Source organism: Perna viridis, chromosome 10 (assembly GCF_037379345.1).
Source record: "Perna viridis isolate PV_CMFRI_1.1 ecotype Kerala chromosome 10, ASM3737934v1, whole genome shotgun sequence".
Classification (NCBI taxonomy): domain Eukaryota; kingdom Metazoa; phylum Mollusca; class Bivalvia; order Mytilida; family Mytilidae; genus Perna; species Perna viridis.
In genome coordinates this window covers 6,163,581-6,181,242 of record NC_142454.1, presented here as the reverse complement: position 1 = coordinate 6,181,242, position 17,662 = coordinate 6,163,581, and the positions used below count along the sequence as shown (strand labels likewise).

General features: G+C 32.5%; 1 protein-coding gene across 1 annotated transcript; it reads right to left on the bottom strand.

Moving 5' to 3' along the window:
- Positions 1 to 811: 811 nt before the first annotated feature.
- LOC148604290 (uncharacterized) lies at positions 812 to 4,303 on the bottom strand. The gene is made up of 3 exons (XM_088549748.1): positions 4,159 to 4,303; positions 2,424 to 2,627; positions 812 to 2,012 (listed from the first exon to the last, which is right to left on the bottom strand). Exons 1-3 carry the CDS (start codon positions 4,299 to 4,301, stop codon positions 1,208 to 1,210), a joined length of 1,152 nt encoding a protein of 383 aa, XP_088405874.1. The 5' UTR covers positions 4,302 to 4,303; the 3' UTR covers positions 812 to 1,207.
- Between the last annotated feature and the right edge of the window lie 13,359 nt (positions 4,304 to 17,662).

The following is a 17,662-nucleotide window of genomic DNA, read 5'->3' as shown; positions in this document are numbered from 1 at the left end:
GTAAAGACCCTAAACAGAAACTACAGTTATCATTTTTGCTCATACTGCATCATTTGTGACATCATACAACTTTCAGTCACTATATTGGATCGTCCATTACCTCGTATTATTGTTTACCTTCCACAGACATTTTTATGTTAAATCGATTTTCATTGGTGCTTCTCAGCCAGGGAAGCAACCAATCGAAATTGGCTGGACGATACCCGCTAAATATGAATGAGTGATGTCAGGGGTTTGAGGGAGCGAGGGTGGACTCAAAACCCTGACTTGGGAGGATGATGTTGGGAGGCTCCAGCCGAATACATATGTATAAGTTTCCAACAATAATTTACTATATATAATTATTCGTAATCATAAATTCTAATAAAACATGCTTCATTTATATTTTTCTCGTTTATATATTTTAAAACTTCGCAAATATTATATAAATTTTTGATTTAATTAACAGTATTGATAAGTTTATCAACAATGATTTGTGCATGTACGTGCTTATTATTTTTCAGCTATTGTACTCGGAAAACTTTTAACACATTGCTCAGGGATCTGTCTGTTTGTCTGTCTGTCTGTCTGTAGTTAACCACGATAATCATTAGTGACTTTTAACTGGTGATGAAGATATATAAAGCTACTCATGCAGTGTTATTATGTAGTAACTGTTGAGGAAGAAACGGTAACATATGATTTGTATATTTGCCCCATCTATGTTGATTCTGTTTTCAGCGGAAAATACTCTGAGACTCGATGATTTTATTTTTTTTTTAATTTTATACAAGTTTGATTCAAGTAAAACGATATTTTACGGAAGGGGAGACAAAAATAATTAATTGCCTAAAGCTTTAAAAAACGTAGAAATTACAGGGCTAAGTGCGCGACTGCACCAATGCGCATATAACTTTGCTTATTTCTTTTACAAACAAAAGAAATTTTCTCTTTGATTTTGATAAAAACGAAGATGAAATATATAGTTTTAATTTAAAAAAAAATGGAACAATTTTGAGTTTATTAAAGGGAGATAATTTCATTTCTTCTAGTAGGCGCTACAGCGCCTTATGTACCCTCATCCTTTTTAGATATTATTTACATACAAATAATATCAAAAAGGTCAGAAATTAAAATAATTTTATTTATTGTAAAAGGGCATTCAGAATAAGTAATACACAAGTAACAGTATAAGACGTTATACATATAACAAATGTCTGTCAAGTGTCTAAAGTCGCTCTAAATTTTGTTCGAAGTGTATGTTCCGGAATCTCATCTGGTGATCACCAACACCACTCCCGGTCATTATCCCGATTTTTGGAAAAGGATAGTTTCCGAGTTTCATGTCGGAATACCGTCCACAAGGCCCTACAAAATCGACAAGTATGTTGTTACCATTGTAAACTTTTATCTTGCAATCGTTGGTATGAGACCAGTAAATGTCAAATTTAAGCTCAAGCCACTCGTGAGCATAAGGGAGTTGGCTTTCCCACAATATCTGCCACGCTTGAACACCGGAAGGGGAATCGCATATATCTGAACTTTTTCCTTCTTCATAACGACATCGCCTAGGTGCTAATTTTTCGGGGAAAACGAATGGTCTTGGATCGTATCGGAGTCCAAGGATGACCTTGTCACCCATTTTCTTCATTGCCATAGGAGGACGACCACCGTATGAATACAGGAGGTTGTCGTTAGCACCAAATCGTCCTTTAAAACAACCACCTTCGCTTTTACAAAGGTCTAAGAACTCCTGTGTCGTATAATAGTTTGTTGTATTAGCTTGGATATCATAGACAAGCCGATCATCAGGCGAGCCCATAAACTTGATGAACAATGTGTCATCTGGAAACGAATTTACGTCATCCATATTAATGGTGATGTCAAGTTTCTCGTGGAAATAGTCTATATCTGCAGGTCTATTGATGAAGTCTTTACATTCTTCAGGTTCGCAAAATATGATGCCATTCGTCCAAAAGCCTCCCGCTCGACAGGAAGTGAACTCGTATCTTGCGACCTTTGTAGGATCATCACTGAAAGAACAAATTATCCATGCATAATACATTTGTACTGAAGCATCCATTACATACATGTATGAGATACATGGTCATCCTACGCAACAACACATTAAAGCGATTTTTTTACATAGCCCGCCATATGCATTTTCTTAACATTTCTTCAATATGAATTTGAAGTGGCTTTTTTAACTGTGAATTCCGACCAACAAAATCATGCTAGAATTTGTTTTTTTACACAATGGATAGAAATAAGATAAAATTGTGAGACAGGTTTTACAAATACTTTAGTCGGACTAAGTTGGTTTAAATTTATCCAAAGTAAATTACATTTTTATAAAAATAATCTTATCAAAATATAATTCTTTGAATCTGTTACATGTTATTGAACTTTATAATCTATTTAAACCTTCACTGTCATAAACTTACTTTGAAAATTTTATGTCAAGAACTTTCAGATCATCCACAGAAAGAGAATAACAAAACTTTGTCTCATAATCCGTTAGTCCTTTGTATGTCGTGTACACTTTTGAACCCCCGATCGTCAGATGACTTTTATCCAACTTCGTGTCGCTTTCCGTCGTCGTTATACACCTAAGGTTGCCTTCAAGTTCAAGATTTGCATGGGCTTGTCTGTAAAAAAGAAAAAAAACCTATATTGACTTTCTGGTGTGCATCTTAAAACTAATTCATATATATCATTTCTCATGGTTAAAATCCCCATTCAAAAACATAATACATCGTTGTTACTCTAAAAAAGACTGTGCATCTAGATACAAATAAGTATTTCTTGGTAGATATTTCTTATACTTTGTAAAAAAACGATTCCAAATCATCTTCCAAATATACCGAAGAAGAGATTTGCAAAATGCCGGAGTTTTTTTTATCGACAACATATTTATCCAGTGTAGTGAACGCGTTTTTCAACATTGAATTTCAAAGCTGGTATTGCAATGGAAACGCATTGTACTTCGCTACTTGCTGACCTATTCTTTCACTCTTATGAGGTTGACTTCATAGCTGATCTAATCCATAACAAGGAACATCGTTTAACTAGATCTTTTAATCTCAGTTGCCTCTCAAATGACGTATCATCGTTAAACAATCCTAGTTTGCGGGATTTTAAACATCGCACCTACCCCAAAGAACTTGAGCTAAAGGATACTACAGACACTGTAAAGTCGGCCTCGTACACTTAGAGATCGATGGTAAAGGAAAAGGAAAACTATTGCCCAAACTATACGACAAACGCTATGTTATTCCAGAGCTTGTTGTAACTACGCAGACTTTGTGTACCGCGCTTGACTTCTTACAATAAGGCTTCTGGAACAGGTTTATGTTGATACACGATTCAAGTCATCATGAACTCGTGGATCGTTACGTTGTATCCTTCTTACGCCATGAAAACTGATTTTGTTAAACGGGTCATAGATTTCCTTTCCTCTTAACTATGGACTTTACTTTTAATGAGCAGCTCGACGGGTGTTTCTAGAAAAGCAGAGGACACTCACCCTACCGGTGCACCTGGTCCATGCTCCCAGTTTTTATCGGAGTCCGAGTTGCTAATTTACTTCAGTATCTTTGTATGTCTTAATTGGTTACTTTGTGTTCTTTGTTGTGTGTGTCTGGCCTTTGCTCCTGGATTGCACTCTTTTGATTCCGTTAGAATCTTGGTTTCCTTGATTACCTCAATTTCACTTACTTTATTAAACCAAACAAAAAACAATAACAACAAAACAACAACAACAAAACGAAAAAATAGATAAAAACAAACAAAAACTCAAACAAACAAAAAAAACAACAAAAAACAACAAAACAAAAACAAAAACAAAACAAAAAACAAAACAAACAAAAAATTACTATACTCGTTCTTAGAATCTTTAGAAGTGAAATATGACAAAAGATGAGCTTTCTTTTGAAAACAATATTTTTCATTAACATTCTTAAAAAATAATTAAGAAAACCATGTATTATCTTTAAAAAATAAAGAAAAACGACGTAGTAAAATTTGGTTCTTTTTATTTTTAATTTTCTATTTTACACAATAACATAATAACACGAGATGCGATCACGTGACTTACTCTACCACAGAAGAACATCTTTTGCGGTCGAAAGTGGTCGTACAAAAGAACAAAAAACCTGATTTTAAAAAAATCATACTTACTCTTTGAAGTAATCGCAGCTCTTTATTGCACGTTGCTCCTCAAATGTTTCAGGCATAGATGACACAGACGTAACGACACGTGTCGCAAAAAACAACAAATATATGATACATATTGGCACGTACTGCATTTTCCGAGGCACCATCACTGCTGTTTAACAGTCTGGGTATCACTTAAGGTAAGGCCTTTTATACTATACGCAGCGACCTTGAACATAATTTAACCATATGAACTACTTAACAGTTTGGTAAAATTGAGATAATAATGAAAATTGAAATTGAAAATTTGTTTTTCTGTACTGACATGTACCAAGTCTTATACAGACTACTTAAACTATTCAAATATCGTCACGTGTTTGAATTATACATCTATGTACTTAATGATATTTGTCGTTGTCATATAAAACATGATAATTGTGCCTCTCTCTAATTGCTTTTGGTATTCTATTTTTGACAGCATTCTACCCTGAATATAAAGAAAGCTTAGTCGGCATTGGTACTATCCTGTAAATTAAAATAATTATAATAGAGGCTCAAGACAGCCGGAATCGCTCACCTGGTAAACCATTGCTTATTAGAAAAAAAACTTGAGGAGTTAAAATCAACTGAATTATCAAATGCAGGAAATGCTTTTAATAGCATTTTTAGGACCTAAACCAGAATTTTGCTAAAGGCAACAGTTTTTGAATTATTTGAAAAAATGTGTTCCGTTATTAGTATAGGCATCCATATCTATTCACGGATTAAATATCACTCATTTCGAGCACTACACACTAAATAACCAGTATGCTTATTTTCATTAAGTGATCTTAAATGGTTTTAGAGTAGAAGATTTTCAAAGTTGAACATGTGAAAAAAATTTTCAGAATTGTTTCAGAAGCCGTAACTCCTACATCAGTAGACGAATCGTTTTGAAAATTTTGGCATAGGTCCGTCTCATGATGCTGAAATATATTACCTTCTGCCAGAGTTTTGCCAAAAAGCAACGGTTTTGAGTTATTTGCAAAAAAAAATGCCTTCAGACTCCTATGTTCTATTTTTAGTAACGGTGGCCATGTTTTTTTTCTCACGGATCATAAATTCCAACTGTCATTTTGTGCACAATACTCTTAGGAACAATCATGCGAAGTTTACATCCTGTTGGTCAAGCAGTTTAAGAGATTTTTGATAAATTGCCTGGTGACCTAAAAAAAGCGTGAAACGCGTCATTTTTACCGACTTTTATGCATGTACATGTAAACTTGTATATTATTCTGATGACTGCGATATAAAATCATGCGTACCTGTATAAAGTTAATGGAACAAGACGATATTTGACATGAATAAACTTTTTTTGACAAGATATTTTTCCGTTTTTTGATTTCGAAGCAGTGAATGCTACTGCTAAAACGATGACGTACACCAAATAAGTCAGAATTCTCTATTGAACCAGTGTTCTTCAACAAGAAATTGAAAACGTAGGGTGCCTCTTTTTCGCATACGTACTTTGGTAACACTTCTATTTAACGTATTATTGTTTATTTACGATAACTTGTGTAAATCTTATCAATTTTTTTATTAGACTCCTTATAAAAATGCCCGTCTTCACGGTTTTTGAGTAAAGGGAGTTCAAAGAGCACGTTCCAAAAATGTAATCTTTTATTTTTGGTCCAATTTTGATTTGTTTATATGATTCTTCATAAAAATACATGCCCCTGTTTTTTCAGTCGGATATCAGATATCTCTTACAGTTTTTTTTCAGTTATAAGGATCGATCAATGAGAAAGGTCTTTTTCATCTTTCATTAAATTTCAAAATTACGTGCAATATTGACCAGTTGTTGTTTATTTAATGTAAATACCAGTTGTCGTGTACTTAATGCAAGTCCCTATGCTTAATTAGTTGATCAAAACCTGATATTGTGTCCACACTTGCCCCAAGTGAACAGCGTTTAACATGCTGCGATCGTATCATGTCGCGCTCCGTGAAGCTCATTATTCCTCTTTTGATATAACTAGCAACAAAGACATTCAATTATGCTTAACGAAGTTCTGTTCAATCCGTGAAATGAAGTCTCCAAGAATGACTACACTCTTGATATAATAGTTCGTCGCAGTTCTAAAGTGTAACCAAGGGAACCAAGGTTATAGCGGTAATCAAAGAGTAATCAAGGGAACCAAGGTTATAGAGGTAATCAAAGAGTAATCAAGGGAAACAAGGTTATAGCGATAATCAAAAGAATGTTATCCAGGGACAAAGATCAGACATGGAAAACAGACACACACAACAAAGAACATAAAGTAACTAAAATCATGAGCAATTTGGACTCCACTAAAAACTGGGAGCATGGACCAGGTGCACCGGTAGGGTAAGCGTAACATATGAAATGGAAGTGACTTTACCAAAGCTTTCTCGAGTCTAACGAGACCAATAAAAAGTAACTAAAAATGGTTCCTAATCTCTCTCTTTTTTTAAAAATATTTTTACACCTGCGGTAATATAACAAAAATAATCAGAAAGATCTATAAAATGTAATGTTAATAAATAAAGCGTTATTAAAGTATATGATGCGCTAAGTTTATTTTGATGAGGTTTAACGTGTGTTCTTATAACTAAATAACATTGTATTTTACGTACAATGATTTAAAAAAAATCACTTCGCGGGATAGACCATCGGCTTGGTGGGATAGAACACCGGCTTGGTGGGATAGAACACAGGCTTGGAGTGGTAGAACACCGGCTTTGTGGGGTAGAACACTGGCTTGGTGGGTTTATACGTTTGCCAGAAAATATTGAAAAACTGAAATATTTTTGTTGCTTAGATGAAATATTACTGATATCAGTTTGATGGATTGCTCTACATGTATTCCTTACTTGCATTGAAATAAGCATCACCGTGCCACAATAATATCAGAATGGCATTTCTTGTATTTTATGTAAAAATAAGAAAATGGGTTTTTAAATAGATAATTTTAAGAACACAAAACATGATATTGTATGTAAAAAAAAAAACTTGGATACAGTTGTATCTTGCATGTGACATGGTATATAAGGCAATGTCCTTTTACAGTGCCTTCCATTACAACAAGTAAAACCACAAATAACCAAATGTAAATAATGGGATTTAAGAACAAGTCAAGCGAAGTTGAAAAGGCTTCGGGATTCCCAATCTATAAATGGCATATATAGCTGATCTCTCTTTTTTAAAATTATTTTCACACCTGCGGTAATATAGCAAAAATAATCAGGAAGATCTATAAAAGATAATAAATAAAGTGTTAAAGTACATGTACATGATGCGTTAAGTTGTTTTTTACAAGGTTTAAAGAGTGTCATTATAAGTACATAACATTGTATTTTACGTACAATAATTTTAAAAGAAGTTGTTAAATGAAACATGAATTGAAGAAATCGAAATTAATTTGACATTACGACAAACCTGTGTAATCAATCTACAATTATAAAAGTAAATAGACGCATTACCCCCCCTCCTTTTTCCCTTTTAACAATAAGCCCAATATATTCAGCTTCTGTTGCATAAAATAATGACGCATTCTATTAGATAATATTTCAGAAATACTATAATACAATACGCATGTACAAGGTACACCCAGACTGTAGTATTGGAACCCCTCTAACAAAAATTAAAAAGCAAAACAATAAAAAAAGACAAAACAAAAACAAAAACAAAGCAAAACAAAAACAAAACAAACAAAAACAAGAAATACACAAAACAAAACAAGACCAATTAATAATATTTCTTCAAAATTAAAAGCTTAAATGGCCACTCTTAGTAATACGAGTTACAAAAACTTTCTGCTATTCACTTATGCAGAAATCCATATTTATTTATTGCGTTCAAATTTAAAAAAAAATGTCATCATATTTAGATATTGAATAAATATTTTCTAGAATATAGGTAGACACTAATTATCAATAACGAAAAATTGTAGTTAAATGTGAGGTTTTTTGTTATCCCCTAAAACCCTTTCAAATTATGAGCATTCTTAGCAATTTGGTTAGATATCAATAGAAATAAAGTACAATAACTCTGTCAGACATTCCGGACAGATTCTTCCGCCTACCTGTTAATTAACCAGGCGCGTAGCTGCCGTTAGGCAAAAAAGCTTTTGCCTGCACTTTAATTATGCTCTAAAATGCTATCTCCGCGGAGCTTCGGGGGGAAAGGGGGGGTGGGGTATGGGGGTGGGGGGCAGACCCCCTGCCGTAATTTTGTCTTCCTTTCAATTTGGCCTCAACTACGCGCCTGTTAACGTTTTCACTCCACTCTAATCTCTTATCGAAATTTCAACTGCGTGATATGTTTTGATCCCGTATTTTGTCTTATGTTTTGAGGGATATATTTTTAACATTTTGACTTTTACATTTTTTTTTTCAAGAACAAATTCGAGGTATTCTTACTTTAGATGAAAACTTTCCATCTTTGGGGTGTTTTTTTCGGGTTAAAAGACTAAGTCCTTCCAGAAGTGGATTTTTTTCAGCTGTTTTCACATAAATTATATTCAAACGGGATTCTGACTTTCACTCGGATCCCTCCTTGGAATTCTACCACTTTAATTTACATATATCCCGAAATCTTATTTCGTTTTATGATTTATAGCCAAAAAATTTAATTCGACAAACGTATTGTACTTAGCATATGGTTTTTAAACAGCAAGATTTCTTTCAATTTTGTTTTAATATACCATGACATACGTCTTATACACTTACTTTTCTGGACTTAATTTTCTCATTTTAAATCCCCTTTACCGGTTATATTTAACATAGATCGTGTCAATTTGAAATTTATATTTTTTAAAACGTCCAACATTTATGTGTTTCCAAGGTAAAATTTAGGTCAGTCATTACGATGAACTTATTTAACATAGATCGTGTCAATTTGAAATTTATATTTTTTAAAACGTCCAACATTTATGTGTTTCCAAGGTAAAATTTAGGTCAGTCATTACGATGAAATCCCAAGATATGCTCATTAAACTTTAATACCAAAGTGTGATGCCCCGTGCAGGTCCGGGTGTTAAAAGAATAGGCCTGCAGCAGCGCTAAGCTTGTCGTAAAAGGCGACTAAATAGTGCTCAGAACCCTAGCCGGGGGCTAGGGCGCTCTGCCCACTGAGCAACTGGGATGTGTGCCCCAGGTGGTGGAATGGGGTATCCCTGGCATGTTATATGCTGGGGTTGTCAGGCTATAATACGGAAAACCTGACCGCAAACCATAGTGGTGCACCGTGTTGGGAAAGATGCCACGTTCCTCGCACGTTAAAGAACCCTACTGTGGTATTCTCCCGGAGTAGGAACCATAGGGCTCCGCCGCAGGAGGCTAAATTACCCGACCCTACCCACCTCTCCCTATTTCCAGTGGCAATCAAAATTTGTCGACCCCATTGTCCTTGTGTCCCATTCCTTTTTCATTTCATCATCATTTCATGTTCATATTATCATCAATTTCATGTTCATCGTCTGAATATAGCTGAAATATTGGTGCTCGGACGTTCAACCCCAACAAACAAACAAACAAACCAAAGTGTGATGATAGGGTCATTTAGTTGTACGTGATTTTTGTATTTTCATTTCTGTTTCAGTTTTTTTTATTACAATATTGATTTTAAGCGAACGAAGTTCTTTGGTGTTGAAATTGAAAGCGATTTAAGATATTGAAATAAAATACTGACATTCGAAGTTTGAAAATGTGTACTGTTTACTTTTTGTAAAAAGGTTAACATACATTTACATAGTAAAAATGAAGATATGAAATAGATCCATAGTTCGATTTTCAGTGGAAAAAATATCAACGACCAACAATAATAAGACATAGAAATAAGAGCGTTCAAAAACGCCAGTGAAACTAGAAAAAAAAACTGTGATCATAGCGTCTTGTTGATAAACCGCGCTCCCCTAAATAGAGTTTATACAATAGTATTCGTATCCTGTGAAAGCGTCATTGAGTTCTATTCAACGTTTTCAGAGAAGTTGCAGATAAGAAGAGGCCCTCTTGGTTAACCAATGACAAGTCCATGTTTTGCACCCGGAAATCTAAAAGGTCATTCAGATTGTTAATTAAAAAAAAAAAAAACAAACAAAGAAGATACACAATAACATAATGTCATAAAGAATGAATAAAAGTTTCATCTAGTTCCATTTAGCATTTTAAGAGGCATTAGATTTGCTCAATGGTCAACCAATGACAAAGTCCTAATCCATGTTTTGCATCAGAAAATCCCAAAAGTCATTCAGATGAACAAAACAAAATTTGAAGTGGACAATGTCATCATGTGAAAGCGAATGTATGAAGGTACCATCGGTTTTGAGAGGAGTTGCAGATTAGAACGGAAAGCAAGATTATAATATATAGACACGGGTTCTATTTTTCGTGTGTGATTAAGATATTGGGGGTAATAAAATTGAAGTATTTGGGGTTTTTGATAAAAATTTAAAACTTTTGAAATATTTTTACAATCAAAAAATCAAATGAGATGAAATTTTGACTTAGTCAAAGAAAAAACTGTGTGAAAACGATTTTTCTCTGCAAAATCCAATTGACGTCTGTGTTATAAATCTAGATAGCAAAATAAATTAAAAAGTCAAATTTGAACCGCAGAAAAATAATAGAAACTAATTTTTTATATGATTTTTAAAAAAAATTTCTGAAATATTGGACCCATAAAATCGATCTTCGTTAAAATTTTGTTATGGATAAACCCTGTGAGAAATACTAAGACATGGTTTCTTTTGTCGTTTAGGATTGAAACATTGGTTCCATACGATTGAAACATTGGTTCCATACGATTGAAACATTGGTTCCATACGATTGAAACATTTAAAATTTTTGGTCCAAAATATCGAAACTTATGAAATATTCTCATAAAATATCAAAAGGTATGCAACTTTGACAAGGAAAACAGTGATTTTCTAACAAAATCCTTTTGACTTCTATATTAAATCTAGATTGTAAAAGGAGTTTAAAAGTCAAATTTTAACTCGCAAAAATAAAAATAATCATCAAATCATACTGTTTGAAATTAAGGACTCGAAATTTGTTCTTTGTCGGAATTTTGTTTCGGAAAAGCCCTATGAGGAATACATAGACTCGGGTTCATGATTGAAATACTGGGTCCATTAAATCGAAACTATTGAAATGTGCTTATGTGCTTATGAACGGATCAAACACGGGTGAAATTTTGATAGGATAAACAGTAAAAAATATATTTAATCTACAAAGATCTTTTGTTTTATATGTTTAATTTACTTATGTACATAGCTACATAAAAAAACAAAACAAACCAAAAATTAAAAAAAAAAAAAAAAAAAAAAAAAAAAAAAAAAAAAAAAAAAAAAAAAAAAAAAAATGAAAGCCGGAAATAAAGGCAAAATATCATAAATGGAAATACTACATTATCGGTTTCAAACATTGAACCTGACACATGTACACGTGCCGTGAAAATGTTTCTTCGAATGTTTATAGTATTAATGAAGCATAATGGATTACTTTAGAGTATACGGGTTCAATAATCGTGTAAAGAAAGACACAGGACTAAGTTTTTTGCAGGCTTTGTCACCTATTAATCTTTGTAAGGCATGCGCAATATGGAACTCATGCCACGACGATTTGACGCCTACTTTTGGGACTGATTTACTGCTGGATATCGAAGCTTTGTTTATTCGATTACCTTTGTATAGATTTGAAATAATCATGAACGGACACGATATTATCAACGTACTGTTAGATAGCATAGCGTGGGCAGCCATTTTATTTTTGCGAACCGTGACATAGGTATCGGCTGTATGTGCTCAATAATACATCGTATTTACCCCCCCTCCCCTTTTTCAAAAAAAAAAAAAAACAAAAACAAAAAAAAAAAAACCTCACACTGTACCACTACAAACACAATACACAATTACCCAATAACATACACACGTTAAAGTACAAAATGTTATTTACATTTCAGTTTCGTTTCAGACAAGTAACTGTTTAAGAGTAAGATGGTTAAAATAAACAAAAGTAAGGATTTTGTTGCTTTTCTTGAAATCTAGTTCAAAGGTTTGATTGGATGAATTATATTGCCAATCAAATCGTTCTAATTTTATTTCTCGTTGTCAATCATTTTGTCTAAGGATTATTTAATCTAAACATGAAAAAAAGTTCTAAATAAAAAATAAATCATATTTGCATATTTGCATATTTGCACTTTAAATTCGTTTGCTTACTTTACAAAAAAATGAATATGCCTATTCTTTTTTAATATAAACTTATCTACAAGAATAGATCGACACAAAAACAAAGAATAATTTTCTCATTTAAGGTCATCTATGTTGCTTATTTCCATTTTAAAGTATTTTCCCTTATTGTTTTATATTTTGTTGTTACCTGTTATAGCTTGACATGGATGATTGCCATTTATTGCAGTTTCATCAAATTTTAATTGTTTCTGTCGATGAAAACATATCATTCTTAAAGAAACAATCAAATTAAGCACTTATTAATGTAACCAGTGAGTGATTTTAGTCAAATCTGTAGCTAAATTGATATATCAACCAAAAAAACTTATCTAAATTTCTTCTTTCCCTTTTTATATTAATACATCAAAACTGACATATAAACGTAAAGGTTTCCATTAATTTGATCAGCTCTGTCATTCAAACCTAAAACAGCATTGATCCGTATGATGGGTAGCAAAAGCAGTGATGCCCAATCAGTCGCAATGGTATTATCCTAAGACGTTGATCTACAGACATGAGAATCATGTTTATACTAGGAGGCAGACCATCGAGTTTTCAGCGACATGTTTTTATTATCATACTTTTGAAAAACATAATCATGTCGTCCCTTGGCTATACATGCTTAAAGCAGTCAGAATATTGTAATTTACAACTTAAGAAAGAGAGCATTTCTACGGAGCTAAAAGCAAACCGTTTTGGTAAATTCAGTATACGTATTGGCGGACTTTTTGAATTAGGCTCTAACAGGCATTACTATGCTCATTCGGAACTTTCTGCTTCAATGGTAGCTTTAAAGCATGTGAATGAGAACAAGGCGTTGGGAAATTATCACCTAGAAATAATTCAAAATGATACAAAGGTAAGTCTCTTTCCTTTAAAGTTTAAAAAAAAGTGAAAAAAAAAGTTATATAATTGAGTAACCGACCACGAAGTTTCGGTGGCTTATTGGCTTTACTTCGTACATTATTATTATTTTTTCCCGTCATCTCCCGTCTTCCTATCAATGTACTTTTCCGGCAAATTTCTGAGAAACCGTAAGGCCAGTTCTTACGAACGAAATTTTACACACGTCTGGTACCATCTGAAGTTGTACCTGAAGTTTTCAAAACTGTCAAAAATGCGGCCATTTTAAAATGGCTGCCAAATAAGGAAAAAAAGTCAAAATATAGGACACAGCAATATCTTGGAAACCTAGGTGCCTAGGAACTTGAAATTTAGTACAGTAGTAAAGTTTGATATTCAAAACAAAATTATGAAAAAACGGGAACGGTATGTTGACGTTGGCATGGTCAACCGATTTTCCCGCCAAAATTTTAAAATGCTCTGATTTGAATAAAAGTTGTTTTCTAAGGTAAAAATGACATGCTGAATAAATTTTGTGATTGTATGACAATTTGAAAGTCGCTGTAGCTATGGTGACAGATTTTTCGCCAAAACTTCAAAATATTCTGATTTTGATTTAATTTGGTTTTTAGAGTGAAAATAGTGTGCCGGATCTAAATTTTTAGGTTTGGAACTGATATGTGAACGGGAGGTGACTTGTACCACTTTTCGCGAAACGTAAACTTTTATATTTTTATATTAATAGGTCGTGTCAAAAATATGCTCAAAAGAAAGTCGCATAAAACTTTCAAAAATGTCTGCAAGCAAATTTACTGTAGTTCCATTGTATCATTTAGCTTAACCTGCTCATACCAAGTATTAAGCTCACATTTGGAAGAAACATTACATTTTTAACTTGAAGTATTTGGTTTTTTTTTAAAGAATATTTACAATTTTTCCAACATGCATTGTGTTTTAGATTTTATCCAACTTGACAAGTTTTGGAATCGGTAATATTTATTTACATTCAAATTATAGTCTGAAATATGTAAAATTCGTAATTGATTTAGAGCATTGTAATTTCAGACGAAAAACACTTGCACAATAAAATATTCTTAGTACCCATAAAATGAAAATTGGTTTACAAGGAAATCCCTATACGTAGAGATTACATCACTATGGGTAAAGTGATTATGTTCGCCTGTTTTTTTTATTTTTCTTTTTTTCTTTTTTACAAAACTTCAAAACGAGTTCTTAGTAACATTAATGAGAAGTTTTATTGTTTTGTACAATGTCAGAGCATTTAATCTAATATTAAGTCTGTATTGCCATAAACAATTTTTCTAAAGTATGATAACATGGAGTGGACCGAAGAGACACTTCAGAAAGATGAACAGAAAACTATTCAATTTCTCGCTTATTGGTTGTGGAGAAAACTCCTGGCAGAGATAAATGATATTTAAAAAGTCGAATAATATTGATAATTCTGTTTCATCTGTTAATATATTCTCTTTAAGAGCATCCAAGTGATAGAATATCTTGCTTGATATTGATAGTAAACAAATAAAAAAGTACACCAAAGCTGTATATAGGGGACAATCCTTTGGATTTAAAAATCAACTGGTAAAGAAAAGCAGCAGCTGTTAGGTTCACAAAAACATTACCTTAGGATAGCAACCATCCAAAAACCTATACAATGTGACCTCGGGTTTCAATAGTAATTTTTTGTCCTAAATGTTAGTTTTGGCAAGGACAATGTTATTTGTTTTTACCTGAAAATAATATAAGCTCACCTTGATATGTTTCTGAGTGAAAATTCTAAAATTACTTTAAAATTATCAAATTCAAAGATAAAAAAATTACCTCTTCCCTCTCCCCCCAAAAAACAAAACAAAACAAAACAAAAACATATTTAAATATGCTAAAATAGTCGGTATATGTATATCTTTCTGCGCTCACGTGTTTTAGTGTTATATAAGTAACACTCCTTCAAACGTTCACGTTTCCCATTTTAGCGTTCGTGCATCGTTTATCGTGCGTTTACACATCGTTTTGCGTTCGTTGAAACACACGATAAACGCACGATAGAAGCGTTCGTTTAAAGGTCTCAGTATCGTATTAATTTTCCCATAGACTTCTATAGTGAAGTGCATATTTTTAGGATTTTTTAAAAAATATGTAAATTGATTCAAAAAAACTTTCACTTATGTAGCATTTCTAAGGACATGTGAAAAAATAATTTCCCGCAAAGAAAATAGGGTGAGTCCACGAAGATCGGACAGAAAAGTAGTCTCGAACTATAAATAGCCATTTTCCCTACTTTCAATTTCGTTTTGCACTCACCAAACCAACCTTTTCAGTGGAACATTTTTATGATATTATGTTAGATTTTCTTTTAAAAAAGTTCTTCATCTTACAGTGTGATGTTTGCTCTATTTTATAAGTCATTGTTCATATCTTTTGACAAAATATTAGTTTGTAGAGAGGCAGAAAGAAAATGCACTATATTTTTATAGCATCCATGTTTTGACGTACACCTGCTCAGGGATATGCAATACGATACTGGTACCTATTACTAATAAACATTTCAATATAATCATAAAAGTTGTTGTTTTTCTGCTAGAGTATTCATTTTCATACTGAAAATTCAGAACATCATTGCCCTGCTATAAACATGAGTTTTCTATTAAAATTTTTATATAGGTACCCTATTCCAGGCATGAGACTAATATCTCAGTGTTAGCCAGAAAATATTACTTTTGATAAAAAGCTGCTTCATTAGTCAAACTAAGCAAATTTGTGGTTTATTCTGACATGGTAGATACATGAGCTGTACTATGAGTTCCAAATCATTATTTAATCCCCACTTGTGACTTCCATATATGGAAATATTAATATTCGAACCTCCGTTTTTGTCTTTAACTCAAGGGAGCCTCTTGTTTAAAGTAAAGTATAATGACTGGTACAACCAACTGTTTTAAACTATAGATATGGTCATTTCAATTATAATAAATCCAAAAAAAATTATACCAATATCATAGTTTTAAAAAAATATAGCTTTTCATATGCAGAAAATACAGATTTTAAGCCATTTTGGTACCCCAGGCAGATACAAAAGGACCTCAATATGACAGGAAAAGGACTTTTTCTTTAAAACAGATAGCTATGATGCAAGAAAAATAGTTTATTGGTATAAATATTATAATAACAACTGTCTGCTTTAGATACTTTTTGAAAAAATTCAGTTTTTATATGAAAAAACACCTTTATTTTTCTTGCCGCATTAGAATCTGTCCATTTGAACCACTAAAAAAAGTCCACTAAAAAATTGGCTGTTGACTTTTGTGACATTTCTGTGTTTAAATCAACCACACAGTTATATGGCAACTCATTTTAGCTATTTATTTGAAAGAAAAACAAAAAATAAAAAAAATATTCATTTTTTCATATATAAGAGGCAATGTATGGAAAATGACTATTTTCAAGTCCTAACCACATACTTAAAATGTGTTGTAACTTGAAAACTATCCTTTATGCAGGAGTATTACTTGCTTTAGGTTACATGAATATAGATATGCTCATCATAAACAGTCAAGATAATAATTTTATTGAACTGATATTATACAAATTCATGAAAACAAAATGCATTTCCAAATTTGGTAAAGATTAACCATAAATGCAAAAAACCAGAGCTACCATAAAAAATCAGGTTCAAAAGTTGGCTAATTCATCTTAAAAGTGTTACCTGCATTGGGGTACTACTTTTTCAGCTGGTAAAGACCACTTGCTGAATATCCAACTTTACTTGAAAAACTGGCTTACTAGGTCTCAGTATCGTATTAATTTTCCCATAGACTTCTATAGTGAAGTGCATATTTTTAGGATTTTTTAAAAAATATGTAAATTGATTCAAAAAAACTTTCACTTATGTAGCATTTCTAAGGACATGTGAAAAAATAATTTCCCGCAAAGAAAATAGGGTGAGTCCACGAAGATCGGACAGAAAAGTAGTCTCGAACTATAAATAGCCATTTTCCCTACTTTCACTTTCGTTTTGCACTCACTAAACCAACCTTTTCAGTGGAACATTTTTATGATATTATGTTAGATTTTCTTTTAAAAAAGTTCTTCATCTTACAGTGTGATGTTTGCTCTATTTTATAAGTCATTGTTCATATCTTTTGACAAAATATTAGTTTGTAGAGAGGCAGAAAGAAAATGCACTATATTTTTATAGCATCCATGTTTTGACGTACACCTGCTCAGGGATATGCAATACGATACTGGTACCTATTACTAATAAACATTTCAATATAATCATAAAAGTTGTTGTTTTTCTGCTAGAGTATTCATTTTCATACTGAAAATTCAGAACATCATTGCCCTGCTATAAACATGAGTTTTCTATTAAAATTTTTATATAGGTACCCTATTCCAGGCATGAGACTAATATCTCAGTGTTAGCCAGA

Excerpts from the sequence above, each read along its gene's own strand:
- LOC148604290 (XM_088549748.1), bottom strand. The coding sequence starts at position 4,301 with ATGGTGCCTCGGAAAATGCAGTACGTGCCAATATGTATCATATATTTG. Across the intron at positions 2,628-4,158 it reads AGCTGCGATTACTTCAAAGA|ACAAGCCCATGCAAATCTTG; the intron begins GTAAGTATGATT and ends TCTTTTTTACAG. Across the intron at positions 2,013-2,423 it reads CTTGACATAAAATTTTCAAA|TGATGATCCTACAAAGGTCG; the intron begins GTAAGTTTATGA and ends TTGTTCTTTCAG.